Below are 19204 nucleotides of genomic sequence, written 5' to 3' on the forward strand. Positions count from 1 at the left end.
ACTGTATACCAGCACGGGTAATTTTATTCAACATGTGATTGAAATGCAGCTGTAATTTTAGGGGTTTAACAGAAGTACTGCATTAACCATTTTACATAATTATTTATACTTAGTCCCCCACTTTCAGAGGCTGAAAAGTAACTGTTTCTCCATTATTCTTTCATTGAAAATGAAGGAGGTGATCATTAGCCCGAAATCAGAGAAAAACTTTAGGAGTGGCCAGGTCAGTCTGGTGCATTTATAAAAGAAGGATTGCACTGGTCAGCTCAGCAACACAAGGGCCTGAAAGACCTTTTGGTGACGTGAAATCAGCTGAAATCGATGATCATAATTACTTTCCTTGGTTGAGAAAAAAAAACCCTTCACAAAATCTAATCATGTCACAAACACCCTTGAGAAGTAAAGGTAGCATTATCAAAGTCTACAATCAAGAAACACCTTTATAAATGGCAATACAGAGAATGTATAAAAACATACAAATCATTGGTTATATTCATGAACAGGAAGGCCCAAAAAGGCGCTTCTCAGTTCTGATGAAACAGAATAATGAAACCAAGATTATCTTGTAACAGAACAATAGGACAGAAAAGCATGGAGAGCGAGAGAAACATCTCATGATCTGATGACCATAAAATATCTGTCAAACGTGGTGGAGGCAGAGCTGTAGAATAGGCCTGTATGGCTGCCAGTGGAACAGGGTCATTCCACTGGCAGCCATATTGATGATATGACTCCTGATGGAAGTAGCAGGATGAACTGTTAAGTGTACAGAGCTACAGTGGGGGAAGTAATTATTGATCCCGTGTTGAATTTGTAAGTTTGCTCTCTTATAAAAAAGTGAAAAGTCTCGATCGAATGTTTTATGCTAATTTCATTTTAATGGAGAGAGATTAACCAACAATCTGGAAAATATAACTTACATAAAAGTTAGAAATTTATCTGTGTCACTGAGCATTTGATCTTCAAGAAAAACATTACTTAGTGCTTGTTGGAGAAATCCTTGTTGACCAGCACAGCAGTAAGACATTTCTTGTAGTTGGTCATGAGGTTTTCACACATCTTAGGAGGGAATTTTCATTGTTCTTTACAGAAACTCTCTAAATCAGGGGTGTTAAATATGAGGCCCAAAATCGGCCCAGAAAAGATTTGCTGCCAAGTGGGCTGCCCCACGAAGAAAATGTAAACGAGTGCATTTATTTTTTCCTATTGATAGACCCCCACTCCCCAATGCCATCCATTATACACCAAAGTACAAAGACATTTTCTGTGAATTAATGAAAACGTTATATTCTACATTTATAATTAAAGGACAGTGAGCAATTACCTGCCAGAACCTTTTTTCTGTAATTTTACACATTGATCATATCACTGGCCCACTTCTCATCAGCTGTATGCAGCCTATGATGTTTGACATCGAGTTTGACGTGTCTGCTCTAAATCCTTGAGGTTTCGTGGCTTAGTAAGTTGAAGTTCCCTCCACAGACTTTCCACAGGACTAAATTCTGGCCACTGGCTAGCCCACTCTATGAAGTTATGTGCTTCTTCTTTAGCCACTCTTTTGTTGCCTTAGTGGTTTGTTTTGGGTTGGAAGCCCGATCCACGACCCGTTTTCAGTGTTCTGGTAGAAGTAAAGATGTTCTCATCCAAGACTGTGTTCTTTGGGCCTTTTGTCTTCCTCCAAACAAGCTGAGTCAAGCTGATGCCAAAGAGCTTGATTTTGGTTTCATCTGTCCACACCGCTGGTGAACTTAAGATGGACCTGTACTTGTGCCTTCTTAAGTATGGGATCTTGCAAGTGGTGCAAGATTTTAGTCCATTGAGGCATAGTATGTTACCAGTCGTGTTCTTGTGAAATGATCTGATCTGTTGATATTCTGTCTCCATTAAAATGAAACTAACATAAAAACAAGAGACTGTTCATTTCTTTGTAAGTGAGCAAACTTAAAAATTCAGCAGGGGGCCACTGATACTCTCTGTTATATTGATACTCCCTCCTAAATACTCTCTGTCCTGATTAAGACAAATGCTGGAAGCTGATCGGACAGCGGTTCATGACCAGTTAATAACCCAAATAATACTGCAAAAACAACCCAAGAGATTTTCAAGGCAAGAAATATTGGGATATAAAATGTATAAAAATGGCTCTAATTCCTGAACAGTTAATGCAATACTTTTATTAAACCCATTTGAATTAAAGCTGCAAGCCTCCACTTCAATCACATCTTGGCTGTTTGATTTAAAATCCACTGTAATAGTGTACAGAGGAAAAATTATTTCACTGTCCAAATGCTTATGGACTTTTCTACTATAAACTTTGCTAGAATTGAAAAAAAAAAACTATCTTGTTATATTGCTCTTTGTAAGGGGGAGGGGGGGATGTTCAGCAGTCGACCTCTCTGACCCAGAATTCTGTCTTCTTTTTATTTTTAGTGCCAATAAACCTCACTGATCACCCAAACTAAATATCACTATTTGGGATCACTAAAAAGGTTAACAAGAACACAGTTAAAAAAGCAACAGCACTGCAAATGCCAGATGATGGATGCTTTTAAATTAACACGGTTATCTTGAATTCAAGTAATTTAACCTAAGGCTGAATTAATTAAGGATGGGCTCTTTATACACAAGTTAAGTTTCTATATTCAGATAAAGTCTAGACTCATGTTTCTGTTAACACTAGGGCTTGGTTTAACTCTGTTCACACCACAGGTTCACCCTTTATTAAAACATGGTGTCCTTTTTGTAACTATAAGTTATCTAAATTGTCCCTGTGTTGTATATGAGGCAGGCATTTTCATATATTACTCCAGAATTCAGCAATCAGATATTTTGGGCTTTAATTGCTAACTGTTAGCATACTCACCTTTCTGGTACTGCAGCCAGAGCTGCTGCTGGGCCTTCTTGCTGGGGAAGTAAATGCTGCAGCTGAGCTCAGAGCCATACAGGGCTTCAGACACATAATGGCTGCCATATTGCTGAAGAAAAGCCAGCAGCTCGTCACGTGTGCTCTCTGTTGACAGTGTCTTCAGCACCTTAGAAAAGCCTAAAAAGCCAAGGACGAGATGAGTGAATTCTTGTCCAAATAGGTGAAAAGGATAGACTGGCCAGTCACAATATTAAAACTACCTGCCTAACATTGTATAGGTCCTTTTTGCGCAACCAAAGGAAGTCTGACCTGTCAAAGCATTAACTCCAAAAGGCCTTTAAAGGGGCTCTGAGGTACGACACACAAAGCAGATCCTTTAAGCCCTGTAAGCTGTGAGGTGCAAGGTTGGTTTTTTTTCAGCACAAACCACATATGCTTTTAAAGCTCATGACATTGTTACCTATTATAGGAACTACACAGTTGCAGAGAAGGGGCTGCGTGGATTGCAACAACGCCTGGTGAGTGCTGCATGTCAAAGTAACATCCACATAATTGCCAGACCCAAGGCTTTTCAGCAGAACACTGGCCAGAGCATCATTCTACCTGCCTCAGCTTGCTTTCCTGCTGTAGTGCATCTTGCTGCCATCTGTTCCCCACGCAAACAACGTGGGCACACACACACACACACACACACACACACACACACTCCTCTGTCTACATGGACACCCCAGGCTACTTTCTTTCACTGCTCCATTGTTCAGTTCTAACACTCACATGTCCATTGTAGACACTTCAGCTGTAGACATTCTGAGCAGCCCGTGAGTATGCAGCCACACAAGCAGCAACCTTCACTGCAATGTGTTTTATGACACTTTTCTGTCATAGCCAGCATTAAGGTTTGCAGCAATTTGCGGAATCAGACCACACAGGATAGCCTTCACTCATCTCACATATTAATGAACCTTAGGCTGGTTCACTGGTTGTCCTTCCTTTAAACAATGCACTTGGGAAACACATGAGCCATGTTGTACATCCTCTGATCTGATGGTCTAGCTATCACAATTTAGTCCATGTCAACTTGCTCTGATTCTTACAATTGGCCATTTCTTTCCAAAAAATCTATGTTAAAACATTTTTTCTACTTGATGGCTAATATATCCCACCATTTGACAGGTTCTATTAAAAATATAAAATATAATAAATATAAATATTTATTACCAAATAACAACCCCAAAAGATACCTCAACTAATAGCTAGGTGATAGCATTGAAAACATGCTCTTATTCATCAGTTTCTTATATTCTGATGGCGAGTGATCAGAGTTTTATTATTCAGACACTGACCTGTAGCTAGGGTAATAGAGCTGAGTTTGACTTTGTACAGATTGCTGCGCACTCTCCACTGCTGAACCATAGGGTACCCAACAGCCTCGCTGAACTGGGCATCCCCTAAGGAAAAAAAAATGTGAACAAACCATTGAATTTAAGACAAAAAGATATCAAAAAGTTTACAGCTACAACAAATTTAAAACTAATTATAATTTTCAGAATTATGAAGACATACTGAAATTCAAAACAAATGAACAAATTAAATCTATCATTTCATTTGTACAGTTTATTGCACAACCATTGTTATCCATTACTGTCTTAACACCATTTATTATCCCAGCCCATATCCCAGCTGCTCCTGGATCAATGGTGATATATAGAGCAGCTTGAACTCCAATTGGATTGCTGACATTAGAAGTGGGAGCAATCTTGCCTTTCCCTGCAATTCAATTACCAAACTTTCACTTCAGTCTAGAACTAAATAGCCTCAAAAGTGAAGAGCAAGGGGGGAAAACAATAAACTGCTTACGGGAACCTTGATCCTGTGCCTTTGAAAGGCGTTTTACACCTGAGACATTCATGCACAGTGAAAAAGGGTAATTTTAGTTTGTGTGCATCTGTCCAATTGTTGTGAAAGCAGAACCCTCAGTGAAATATCTCAGGGGTCACTTTGGACCAAGTGCCAATTTAGCTAATGGAAGGATTAGGGAGCAGAGGTGTAGGTGCAGGTTCAAGACCAACATTTAAGTGAATCAGTCCCCCACAGAATAGGGTTGAAAATTAAATAAATACATAAATAAACAATATACACATTTTATAAACCCATATATTTAAATAGTGTTTATATATAGTTAGTGTGTTTTGGGGCATCTATATGTGTAATTTGCTCTGCATGTGCTCACATTTTAAGATATATAGGGGTATTGGCCTAGGGGTATAAAAGAGGATTTTGTGATCAAACCACACCTTCTTATATAATATTAGATGATCTTGTGCCCTGGATTTCACAAAACAGACGCAAATACAAAAGAATAATCTACATACTGAGATTTGTGGATTTGAATATTTCAATATAAATCTCTTGTATCTTCTTGATCCTGGGCCTTTCAAATAAGAAATTGTTGTGTGGGTGCTATATATATTTTTTAACTTTCTCAAGCAACAGGCTAAAATGGGATAACAGAAAGCTATTCCTAGCAAAAAGTGCAATAAATCCAATGCCTTTAAAAGAAAAGAGAGACACGAGAAGAAAACATATTCCCAAACTTCCTCAAATGTTCTCACCTGTGAGTAGCTGCAAGTTGGGCAGGGGCTCTGACAAGACTCCTCGACACTGTTCCTCTACCGGTAAAGGAATAACCATGAGACCATCAGCAAGCTGAGGAAAGTCCTTAATAAAATTATTGTCCCTGAGAAAGAAAAAGAAAGACAGAAAGAAAGAAACTTTAAGTATCTAAAGGAATCTAAAGGTTATGTTTAACAGTCAAGGAAGCAGCTGAACCTCATGAAAATTGACTGCAGCTCAAAGCATCTGCAATCCTGGCATGTTCCAGTACCTTGTCCAGCTGCTTGTGTCCTATATCATTCAGCGATTGGGATTTGGGGATTTACTGTCTCGTGAGTTTCTTCCATGATAATATTTTATGTGCTTTTGGAAAAGGAGTTCTCTCCTCTCCTCCTCTATGCACAGGTAAAAATAAAGGTGTTCAGCTCATCGTTTCCTTATCTTAGATGTGATCAAAAAGTTCTGGGAATAGAGCCATAAAAATCAAAAACCCTTAAAGGATTTAAATTTGGCTTATCTCCAGTACAAGGTCATATTTTTTCTGCATGTCCAGACAGTTTCCAGTGCGGCTTTTATCTTTAGATCTCTCCTGGGAAGCCCCCACACCGGATACATTGGAGGACATCAAGCACATTTTCCAGACACACAAGTAACAGAGGACACAGTGGGACTTCCACAGAGATTTTAAAAATACCAGCTGCACTGAAAATAGTCCAAAGACGATGAGCTTAAACAGGAGGGTGGCCAAATATGAATCAGGTAAGGTTTTTGAATTTTTATGGACTTGTCCCCGTTAACTTTTTCATCACTTTTTTTGTGCACTGTACTTCATAGTGAAATTTTTAAACTATAAATGTAACAAGATAATCTTTTTGCTTCTTTTTTTTTTTAAATCTCAGTAATCTCTTTCACCCATGAGTAGAGGAAATTCCTAGAAGGCCCTGCAAACAACAACAGAATGGGTGCAAAAGCAAAATATACGTGCAAATACAACATGTGAGTGCATGACGCTTAGAGGCGCAGTAAAAGCCACAGTTGTGTCCACCACCTCGAGGGCAAAACAAAGAGCAGCAGGCGAAGGTAACAACAGACTCCATAAAAATCTTTTTCTCATTTTTGGTGAAGATGATAAGTACATGAAAAAAAATGATAATAACAACTGTCAATAGTACAGAAAGCCACTGAGGTCACAAATCATCTCATTCTCCCTGCTGTTCGACACTTTAATAACGCCAGCTGGCGTTTAAAAATACCATTTAAAATGGCATTTGGCATTTATAAACACCATTCGATGTTTTAATATCACCAGCTGCCATGTATAAACGCCATTCTTGCCATTTAATATTACCGGCTGCTGTTAATAAACGCTGTTGCAAACAGCACTGGAGGACATACAAACACCTCTGTTATCCCATCATCCTCTGTGCCAAGAGAGCAAACGTTAATAATATAATGCCAAAGCTGCTCGAAATTCGAGGCTAGCTAACATACGGTCCAAAGATGTGTCTGTCACGCTTTATCTTAAGGCCCAGACACAAAATTAATGTTTGGAATTGGTTTTTACTGGATGGCATTTTAAAATATGACATGTTTCAAATAGTTTTGGCAAAGGAGGTTTAGTGTCTTACAGCAAGTTTCCTAGGCAGGTCTCTTTCAGTACAATTTTGCGTAGAGTCTGATAAAGTAACTCTATCTAAGGTGTGACACAAATACTGAGGTTAAAAAAAAAAAAAAAACACGTAGACATAAGTACCAAAGACATGAGACAAGATGATTTCTGATTTTATGGCACTGAAACTGAAAATTCTGGCTCCAGTTCAAGTTTATGTTGACTTAATTAACTAACTTCTACTACTGCATAGTGGTTGCTAAACTTTAGAAAAGTAGAGAGCCAGCCACCCATCCAAATACCCCCATCAGAAAACCTCTTGCTTTCTGTGGGGTTTGCAGTGCAAGACTGCCTACTGGCAATATTATTATTTGAAGAGCATAAAATGTGGAACTGCAAGGAGAATTAGATGAATTATGACCTTAAACAGTGGCGTTTGTGGGTCGGAGGTTAGAAGATAAAGAACCACACACTATTCTATAGGGACAGGCAACAAAAAACATCCATAAATGCACACATTTTCAAAAACCTTTTTCCATTTTTATTGATCTGCTGATCTGCACCTCTATGATATTTTTCAATGGAAAAAAAAATACTTGGGAAAAAATATCATTAAGCCTACATGTAGAGATATAAAACAGAAAATGCTGTGATGCATTTCTTTCAGTAGCTAGGCCATTGTGGTAGAACTGGAGGAGCCTTGGTTCATTTACTGTCAAAAAGATGGGTTGTCTTACTGCATCCTGAAAGCATGGAAGGCTGCAGCAACTTATTTCCTATAATCCACTTTTATAGGACCAAATCTCAGAGCTCAGACCTTGTGTGATAGAAACCCTAGGGCTTGGCTTGACTATTCTTGATATAAATTTTTTATCTTGCTTCTCTCTTTCTGTCCTACTCCTTTCTTTGTCTAATCACAAAGCCTGTTAGATGCAATCACTGCGAAAATGGAAGGGTGGAAGGAACAACTCAAGGGCAGAAAATGAGAACAAAGAGAGACAGAAGAGGTATAAAGACTAACATAGTTTATTCTCAGAGAAAACATATCGATTGCTAAACTATATCAGTCAGTTTCATCCAGTGGCTCATGGGACCTAAGGTAAAGGTGTGTGGACCAAGATCATGTATACCTTTTTGGATTTTCAAGCCCAGATTTGCGCTGCTCACTATATCCATTCAGATGCTTCAATGTACAGATGACCAAAACAAACAAACAAAAAAAGGTGGGATCAAGACTTTTAATGGACACCTGGATGGATATAAAAAGTTAGACATTCTTAAACTTTCTTTTTCAAATTCTTTCCTTGAGGGAAAGACAAAAGGAACAGATGTCATACCAATCTCAAAGGTAGATTCTGGCATCTGCACAGGTAAGTAGGTGAGAAAGCAAATTCAGAAATGACAGAATGTCAGACTTCGATTTACCTGGTTTTAGCTTGACTGCAGTTTCTCGGACTGTGTTTATGTGTGTCTGTGTGTACGTGGCAGGAAAGAACCTTGAAACATTTATTCTGCTGACAGCTCATTACAAGAAGAGACATTTATTTGCAACGCTACAACCCAAACAAACCAGGGTGGTTAACAAGATGAGCCAGTTGCTTGTCATTCTAGAAGGATCATCTTCATCTTGCACAAATGGCTCCACTCATGGCACCACTGCTATGGCGAACTTATCTTACTTAAGACTGAAAAATTACATCTTATAAACTGACAGGCAGCTTATGCAACGAGCAACAGACCTAGCGACAAATGTGTGGATGCTAATGTGCGCGCCAGCTCACTGATGTTGCTTCCTGAGACTAAAATGAGATAAAGTCGAGATTAACGCTAATTGTTTCCTACACCTGTGCTTCTTTTTGTTGTTGCTGCGTCTGAACTTAAAATGCTTTCAGAAAAAGTCTACAGAGGACTGTAATAAAGCATCGACTATAACGGGCCTTAAACAACACAATGATTTCACTAATAAAGACTTTTTTTCACTGAGGACATTTTGACTTGCCACGCTTAGAAAAGCACAGGTGGAAATGAATGACTGCTGATTTGCATTCAGCTGCTCTGGTTCAGAAGCTTGTTACAGTGTGTACAGACTCACCTGCCACTCTGTCAGCCTGTCATGGCTAACTGGGAAATTGGAACAGAACAGAGCTATCAGTAATGCTATTTTTAACACACGTGCTGTCTGCTGCAAAGAAAAGTAATGAAAATAATAAAAATAATAAATGTTTCCTCGTCAGATTTCTAATAACATTACTGACATTCAAAATGTCAGCTACTCGGAAATAAAACACTAGACTGAATGTAGTCCATCTGATTACAAGAGCTCAGATTTCTTTTGTTTTTTTCAGTAGAGGAACTTTAGAACTCACTAAAGTGAACTTAACATTACAAAGTACTTTGACTGACGCGCAAGTAAAATCTCCATATGTAAAATATGCCTGCTTGTTCAGGATTTTTAGCCAACTAAAGTTACATGACTCACATGCAGCTTTACTACTGCAAGCAACCCACCGCACACCAGACTACATATGTGAGTACGGGCTTGCTGAGGAAATGCTGGCAAAGTTGTATATTTACTCATGTTTCATTCAATACCCATGTGTCTTCATTAAGGGCAGTGGACACTAGACTCCCTTTTGGCCAACCAGGCCTTCTATCCTGCTTGAGTCTACAAATGGAAAATGCTTCCCATTTGAATGAGAATCTCCAAATTACAAGCGTATGAAATGAGTAAATAATTAAAATATATGGTCGAATAACATCTTTTTAAGACCATATATCTATCTACGAGACACTTTACATACAGATGTCCTTATTTATTTATTAATAGTAGAATCAGTGTCAACATTTAATAGTCCAACAGGATAAGTGGCTACAGCTAATTAATAGAGGGATAGCTGTTTTTCTTTTTGTGTCTTTGAATGTTCATCTTTCACCTAATTTCAGATGGCTGTGTCTATTTGTGCTTTCCCACATATGTTTGAGTGGGTATATTTATTTTGACTTTGTGACTGTGTAACTGATATTGAGTGGTACTTACGGAGAGATTGTTCAGGATAATTGGCTCTTGTGCAGTTTAGAATAGAAACCTCATTCCCACATCTAAACACTGATCAGCAAAGTTCAACCGCATTCACTTCATCTTAACTACAATGAGATTCGCCAACAATTCATTACCTCAGATTAAAGAATCGTATCAACAAGAATATACTTTAGGTTAACGATGCTTTTTAAAGCTGCAATTATTGGGAAAATCACATCAGTCCCTTCTTGTTCATTTTTGCTTTTTATGTTGAAGCACACCAGTATTGTACATGGGAGCTTTTGGTTGAATTGGAGGCTTACTCCAATGATTTCAAGTGCCCACTTTGACACTCAGAACTCCATTCTTATAATCAGCCAACCGGCTGCCCGCCAGTCATAAACCCACCATATGCTCCCATACGGTCCTTCTAAAGATGACTCAACCTGCCTTTGAAACAGCTTCCCTAACAATGAAAGGACCTAACTGTTTCAGCAAATTGTAAACCTTGCAGGATGGTCTATTCCACTCATTTAGAAGCTGCTTTTCTGGACTGACGCAAGCACTAACAAAGACACCCTAATTCCCAGAGGAAATGAGTATTGAATATATATACAAATCCTTGGTGCTGAGCTCACAAAGGCTATAGCCTGATTATCAGTGTCTGTTCTAGCTCAGCTGCTAATTGAGCATGTGTAACCATTTTGGGTCAAAGCTGAAAGAGCACTTTAAAAAGGCGTTTACAGGGCACACTCTGAATGGCCACTTCAAATCTTGCAAATCTTGCTTTCACCATTCCGAATAAACAAATGAAATCAATACACTAAAACTGATTTAGCAGGCATGTAAAACGGCATCATAAGCGAAGTCACATAAAGGCTTATCAAAGCATTTGAGATTTTTAGTATAAAAAAGACAAAAACATATTAAAAGCCAGCTGCATTAAAAATACTTGAAGATTTGATGAAAAAATGTTACACTTGCAGTGATAAGAGTGATAAGAGCAATTCCTGTGCATGTAAAAAGGAGTCTGGTATGGTATTTATTAACTATGGGATAGTTTATAAAAAATAAAAAAATAGTAAAAATAGCTAGAAAAAATACATTGCTGAGGTAAAGGCAAAAATATTTCCACATCCAAAGTTTAATATCAGTCTATTACTATTTAATAGTCAAGTTCCACTTATACTGTCCTGTGTAACGATCCAGCACTAAACCTCATCCTGCCACACTTTAATGACCACTTACAGAGAAACACTGGAGTAGAAAAAGTGCTACATACTCTGTTTATGCATTTGTGAACGTCAAATAGTCTGAGCTCTGTACTGTAATAATCAATAAACACTGTATAGATGAAAAACTATTAGGAAAAGGAGGAAAAAACACAATAATAATTTTTGCCACTAGAGGATGCTCTGTCTCTGTGTGAAAGCAAGAGACAGAATCTAGTGGTATGACCCAATGTACATAGTTTAAGTATTTATGTGTTTTTGTCCCTGCACATTATTGAGTAGTCTGCAGGAGACTTTATTCTAATGTGCTGAACATTAACAAAAAAAAAAGTATAAACAGCTTCTTCAGCAGTCGTTTTCAGCAGTAATAACCAGTTGTACGCATTATCGTCACATTACACAAAACACTGCCATATGTGAAAGTACAGGTATTTGTAAGTATGTAAGATTCACAAAAATGCAGGATTTGAGGGGTCACAGTGCTGGTTCTGATCTTCTGGACTGTGGTTTAGAACTAAAAAAAAAAGTAAAAAATGAGAAAAGAAGAGTTCGACCTGAGAAAGGGTTGACGAGTCGTGACAGGGCAGTGATGGTCAATTTACCACAGAGAAGGAAGAGATGTTAGAGCAGGGGGGTTGGTAGAATTGCAGGCTAACAACAGTCTTTTGATCTCTATGTAAGCAGCCACTGGGTGCCAGCACAGTTCAGATAGGGGGAGGGTTGTGTTGGAGGATTTATGGAAGCTAGGGACAAGTAGGGCTGCAGTATACTGGGTAAGCTGAAAGGGTGTCAAAGTGGATGAAAGAACACCAGGAAGGAAAAAGGAAAATACCTTTACCTGACGTATAGCAGGAAAGAGTGATTTATTTGCTTGACAAAAGGAACATTTTCATTTTCATATTAAAAAAATCCAACATAAAACAAAACGCAAACACAAGAAGCAAGATGCACGTCACCAGGTCTTGTGTCTGAGTCTGATATTTACTGGAAGTAGAAGAAAATTAATAAAACCAACCAAAGAAAAGACTTGCACTGGTTTTTCTAAGACAACTCTCTACATGAACATCATCTCTTGTTGCTAGTGTTTTGATAGTGTTTAAGATACACAGTTGGGTCAATAGGCTTTTTGGACAATAACAAAGCTTCTGTATTTTATACATAGTCTCCCATTTTCAGAAGTTTAAAAGTAATTGGACAATTGACTGATAAAACATTTCATGGCCAGATGAAGCCTGTTCATTCATTATTGCACGGGAAATTAAGCAGATAAAATCTTGAATCAATTCTAAGTCTTGAACTTGCATCTTGTAGCTTTTCAATGGAACTTTCAATGTAAGGTCCATAGAGATGTCGAGGCAAATAAAAGAGGTGATCATTAGGCTGAAAACCCCAAATAAACCTATCAGTGAGACTGAAAAAACTTTAGGCATGTATGGCTGCCCAATGGAATCGGTCATTACTGTTTATTAATGATGTGGCTACTCAAAGAAATTGCAGGGTAAATTTGGAAGTGCACATGGCTGTGTACTCTGCTCCCATTCAGCCAAATGCAAAACTGATCGGGCACTGCTTCACAGTGTAAATGGATAAAGACCCAAAGCACACTGCGAAAGCAACTCAAGAGTTTCTCAAGCAAAGAAATGGGGTATTCTTCAACAGCCAAGTCAGTCACCTGCTCTCAAGTCAAGTCAATTTTATTTATATAGCACATTTTGAAACAAGAAGAAGTTGACCCAAAGTGCCTTCCAAACCATTAGAGCATGCTTTTCAGTTACTGAAGACAAAATTGAATCCAGAAAGACAGAAATAAAATTCACTAAAGGCCTAGGAGAAGAAGAAGAAGAAGCACAATATTTGGTGATGTCCAGCTGTTTTAGATTTCAGGCGGTCATTTAGTTGATGAAGTATTAAAAACAATCTTTATGTTTAAAATGATGGTAGTTTGTTCAATTAATGTTGAACACCTAAAAATGTACAAAACACCTGAACCCTAAAACAATTATGTCATGTCTCAACTCTGTATATTTTTATATATTTTATTTATTGTTTACTCTATTTAATTTGTAAAATATCTGTACACACACATACACACACACACACACACACACACATACACACGTAGAAAAATATTTAGTATACACATCCAGAAATGCATATACTATTATATATTGTACATATATTTATTAGTTTCAGATGTAGCCATTCTTGTATTTTGCTTGTTTACATTATTGTATTGTTGCACAACTCTGTTGCTTGTGAAGCTCGCACACAAGAATTTCACTCACATGTGCTGTACCAATGTACCTGCACATGTGATGTGACAATAAAAGTGATTTGATTTGATTTGAATTAACAATGAATGCTTTTGATAAAAATCTAAAATTTATTTACTGTGGCCTGACAGAAAGATGGTCCTGGACATCATGTGCTTACGTGGCTTCACTCCGAGTATATTAGGTTAACTGGTGAGTCTAAATTGGCCGTAGGAATGAATGCGAGCATGAATGGTTATGTCTTTATTTGTGTTAGCCCTGTGTTAGACTGACAGTCTGTCCAGACTGTATGCTGCGTTTGGGATCGGGTCGAGTTCCCCGGTGACCTAAATTAGTTTAAGCAGAAGAAAATGGCTGGATGCATAGATACACTCAACAAAAATATAAACGCAACACTTTTGTTTTTGCTCCCATTCCCCATGGGATGGACGTAGAGACCTAAAATTCATTCCAGATACACAATATAACCATCCCTCCCAAACAGTGGTCACAAATCAGTCCAAATGTGTGGTAGTGGGCACATCTGCTATATTGAGATAATCCATCCCACCTCACAGGTGTGCCACATCAGGATGCTGATCTGACATCATGAGTAGTGCACAGGTGTACCTCAGACTGCCCACAACAAAAGGCCACCCTGGAATGTGCAGTTTTGTCTCACAGCAAAATGCCACAGATGCCACAAGCAATGAGGGAGCGTGCAATTGGCATGCTGACAGCAGGAATGTCAACCAGATCTGTCGCCCGTGCATTGAATGTTCATTTCTCAACCATAAGCCGTCTCCACAGGCGTTTCAGAGAATATGGCAGCACATCCAACCGGCCTCACAACCGCAGACCTCGTGTAACCACACCAGCCCAGGACCTCCACATCCAGCAGGTTCACCTCCAAGATCGTCTGAGACCAGCCACCCAGACAGCTGCTGGAACAATTGGTTTGCACAACCAAACAATTTCTGCACAAACTGTCAGAAACCGTCTCAGGGACGCTCAACTGCATGCCCGTCGTCCTCATCGGGGTCTTGACCTGACTCCAGCTCGTCGCCGTAACAGACTTGTGTGGGCAAATGCTCACATTCGATGGCGTCTGGCACGTTGGAGAGGTGTGCGCTTCACGGATGAATCATGGTTCACATTGTTCAGGGCAGATGGCAGCTGAGAATGTCCCAGTTCTTGCATGGCCAGCATACTCACCAGGACATGTCACCCATTGAGCATGTTCGGGATGTGCTTGACCGGCGTATACGACAGCGTGTACCAGTTCCCACGAATATCCAACAACCTCGCACAGCCATTGAAGTGGAGTGGACCAACATTCCACAGGCCACAATTGACAATCTGATAGACTCCATGCGACGATGTGTTGCACTGCATGAGGCAAATGGTGGTCACACCAGATACTGACCGGTTCTGGGTCCCCAGACCCCCAATAGCGCAAAAAACTGCACATTCCAGGGTGGCCTTTTGTTGTGGGCAGTCTGAGGTACACCTGTGCACTACTCATGATGTCAGATCAGCATCCTGATGTGGCACACCTGTGAGGTGGGATGGATTATCTCAATATAGCAGATGTGCCCACTACCACACATTTGGACTGATTTGTGACCACTGTTTGGGAGGGATGGTTATATTGTGTATCTGGAATGAATTTTAGGTCTCTACGTCCATCCCATGGGGAATGGGAGCAGTAACAAAGGTGTTGCGTTTATATTTTTGTTGAGTGTAGTTGGATGGACTTCATACACAACTTCACATCTAGTTTTTGTGGTGGTATAAAGATGCAAAATTACCAAAAAATGTAATTTTTCAAAAACTTATGGACCTAATTGCACAACATGCAACTGCCACTGGACAATACAAGTTGTGCTCATGTGGCATGGTCTCGCCATTTCTCTCACCATTCTCAGTGTTTTTGTTGTAAATAAAGAGAGTCTGAAAACAACTTACAGAAAATATGACATCCAGCATAACACAGCATGCTTGTGATTTCTATGGCTGCCATGCTGTTTGAATTTATCCATAAATGGGATAATTACCTCGTGCCTGAAAGAGGAGTGTGAAATGAATGGCATTCCAAACAAAAGAAGAAGCCTCTTGTTCGAAACAATTGTCTCTGCCACAAAATACACTTTAGTATGACAATATGCAAAAAAGTCAACTGTACAACAAGACTGAAAACAGCAGCTAGCCTCTTCAGTGTCGATCCAAAGTCATTATATATCACCATGCAGAGGTTTTGTAGCATGGGGCAGACACCCCACGCTGCTGTTCATTTGATTTAATAGAATAGCCTACCTTTACTGTGGATAGAGTAATCCATGTAACTTACTGCAAGATAGTTTTTAGCCACTCTTTTAATAATATAGAAAAGATGGAGGATGTTTCATTCATTGCTAAATGAACATAGCTGAATTATGCCAGTACATCATATAACTTCTGAATTAAAATTTTTATGTATCCTCTCCCAGTATCAATCAACCTTTCTCTTTTCCAGCCTGTTCCCTACCACTGCTTTGAAAACGCCGTCACATTTGCCCTTGAGAACCATATCCGCCAATTTGTTGAAATGCACAATCAAAGATTTATGAAAGCTGGGTATGTAGACAATCCAATTGCATGTAATATGCTTAACAGCTGTAATATCTGTTATTTGAATAAACACTTGCTGCAAGTGGGCCAGACAGATGAGTCATAACAAAGATAAAGCACCCAGCGTCACTAAGGGCACAGGCCCCGGATGAAAAATTAAACAGTTATTAAGGGGCAATATCAAAAAAGGCCAATTTGTAGTGTAATAAAACAATCAGAGATGTTTATCTTGAGAGTTGTGTAACAATCTCTTATTACATCTGCAGCCACAGCTCAGTTGATAAATGATTCCACTGAGGGGAGGAGATGTGGTGACTTGTCATGGCCAATATTGATTAAGCTGGGGAGTTGATGCTGTGAATGAAGCAGCCTTGAAGTAGAGTGGAGTTTGTGTGAGTGTACGTGAGTGATTGTATGTATTTGTTTGTGTAGGTAATTACGTATATGCAGCCACATGCTGAGGCTGGTGACAACAAAAAGTGTTACCAGTGAGTCCAAAATGGCACCAGTCAGTGTTTTTTGTCACTCTCGCTTCCCTTCAGTCACACACACTCACACACAGCAGCAAGCACAGTTATATGTAGGCACGACACATAACCGCTCATCCTCCCTTTCATTCCCCTGAGTCGTGTATACAACTGAAATACAATGTGAGTGCACATAGATTTTTTTTTCTTTTTGTACCTTGATATCTCTGTTGGCCTGCTTTAGGAAATTGTAGAAATGAACTCTGGTGGCCAGGATCATTACCATAGAGATGAAACTCAGCAATGCAGAGTGAGGGGGCATACAGGCCAGTTAAGTGTGGAACTGATTAGAGCCACCACAGCTTTTCTAATTTTATATTACTTGCACTTTCTCACTTGCTACAAACCTCCCCCATTTGTGTCTATCCATTGTAGCAAACATCTGTCTCTCTATCTCCCTTTCTCTTTCAGTCTCCTTTTTTTCCTTCTCACTTTTACTCCAACATGGACACCGCAGTTTTACAAGGAAGCCAAACCAGCAATTAAAAATTCTGTTCCTGACAGACTTTCATGTCATCACCCTGAATGCAGAAAAACACTTCTGAGCATTTGATTAGAGGACAAGAGACTACAACAGGAGGTTATCTTTTCTTACTTGGCACAGCAATCAAGCAACAGAGCAGTTTGGCTATTTCCTTTTTTGACACGCTAACAAGAAAAAAGACACAACAAATTCTTTATTTTCTGTCCTTTTGATAAAGACAGCGAAATAATCTGACTAGCTCTTAAAACTTTACATGACCCTGGGACTTTGAGCTGAAAAACGGGGAGTCTTAGTTCAATAAAACAAGCTCTGAAACTCACTTAAAAGACCTTGAGGCACACGTATTCACTTCTATAGGTTATTTAAGCACCAAAGCTAAACTCGACATTATTTTTTTCTACCAAAAGAAGGTCAGCTTTTATAAACCTCTGCTTCATTTTCTTCTGTTCTGGTACATAAAAATACACAGATGGCAAGTCTCATCACAATTTTTCCACAATCTCATCATCTCGTATTTTATTAACAGTAATGGGGCAAGACAGCAAGGCGGTTTTTGCATTCTTTTGTTCTTCAGTGTAATTACAAAGCAAGATGATTGACATCAAGACCTAATTAAAAGCTATTATATTATCTGCTATTCTGTCATTCATATGTTTGTGATTGATATAACTAACTGAAGTGAACCATTTTTTGTAGTAGGCATCTTGAAAGCTAGGCTCTGGAAATCACATCACAGGAGTGGTAATTAACTCCTTTATAGTTCAGCCTCGCAGGGGTGAGTATGGGTGAATACTCAATGAAGTAAATTTCATATAGATGAATAAAAGTGGCCCTGTGGGTAGGTAAAAGAGGGAACCTGGATGTGTCACCTCAAGGATCACAGACTGGTTTTTGGGACATGAAATGTCACCTCACTAGCAGGGAAGCAACCTGAGCTAGTGCAAGAGGTGGAGCTCTACTGAGATGGGCTAGATTCTTCTTCTGTAATGGCCGAGGAGGAGAATTGCTGGTATGGGGATACTCACAAGCCCCCTGCTGAGTGCTGTTTTCCCCAGAGAGCAATTTGTACAAATTCGAGTTGTTGTCTGTGAATATGTGATAAATAGCAGTTCAGAATACCCAGCTTTTGGGGAGTCTTTGGATGGGGTCATGGAAGTGATTCTGGCTGGGGAACCATAGTTCTCTTGGGAGGCTTGCATACTCATGTAGTTATGGATAAGGACACCTGGAGAAGGGTAATTGGCAGGAACAGCCTACTTGATGTAAACCATTGTGGTGTTATGTTCCTGGACTTCTGTGCTAGGTATGTATGATTGACTTTGTTGTTGTATTATATGATCTAATGCCATGTCTTGAACATTTGGTTGAAAATAGCAAAAAAGCTGTCAGGAAATATGATTATAAGGTCATCGATGCCTCTCATAGCACCAATCTGAGGACCTGTTGGTGGACACCAGTGGTGAGGTAAGCTGTCAGGCTGAAGAAGGAAGCTTCCCAGGCTTGGTTGGCCCAGGGGCCTCCTGCAGCAGATGGACATCGGAGAGCCAAAAAGGTTGTGGTTTTGAAAAACTCAGGAGTGGGAGAGGGCCATGGAGGAGGATTTTTGGCAGCCTTTAAAGACATTTTGGCAAGCTGTACAGTGACTTAGCATGGGGAAGCTGGGCATGGCTCAACGTGTTGGTTGGGGAGCAGAACCGCTGACATAGATATTGTGGGACCTAGGAAAGAGCACTTTGAGGAACTCCCAAACTCAGCCAAAAAATCCCTATGTGTAGTAAGGCCGAGCCTGAAGATGCTGGGAAAACTCACGAGTTACACTGATATAGATCCCTAAGGTAGTTGAGAGCGACCCCATAGTAAAGCACCAGGCATAGACGATTTGGCCCAGAGATGTTATAGGCTCTGACATTGTGGGGCTGCCTTGGTTAACACACTTCTTAACTGTTTCATGGAGGTCTGGTACAGTGTCTGTGAAGTGGAGGTCTGGAGCAG

General features: G+C 39.5%; 1 protein-coding gene across 1 annotated transcript in view; it reads right to left on the minus strand.

The window, feature by feature from the left end:
* LOC102288892 (astrotactin-2) overlaps positions 1-19204 on the minus strand; it is a 292853-nt gene that overhangs the window by 75407 nt on the left and 198242 nt on the right. Inside the window, exons 14-16 of the mRNA XM_005930128.3 lie at positions 5479-5603; positions 4210-4314; positions 2864-3043 (exon numbers count right to left, since the gene is read on the minus strand). Of these exons, the coding sequence (XP_005930190.1) occupies positions 2864-3043; positions 4210-4314; positions 5479-5603 (410 nt within the window). The remainder of the gene's footprint in view (positions 1-2863; positions 3044-4209; positions 4315-5478; positions 5604-19204) is intronic.

Source organism: Haplochromis burtoni, unplaced genomic scaffold, assembly GCF_018398535.1.
Source record: "Haplochromis burtoni strain Fernald_Lab_line unplaced genomic scaffold, NCSU_Asbu1 Contig_72, whole genome shotgun sequence".
Taxonomy (NCBI): domain Eukaryota; kingdom Metazoa; phylum Chordata; class Actinopteri; order Cichliformes; family Cichlidae; genus Haplochromis; species Haplochromis burtoni.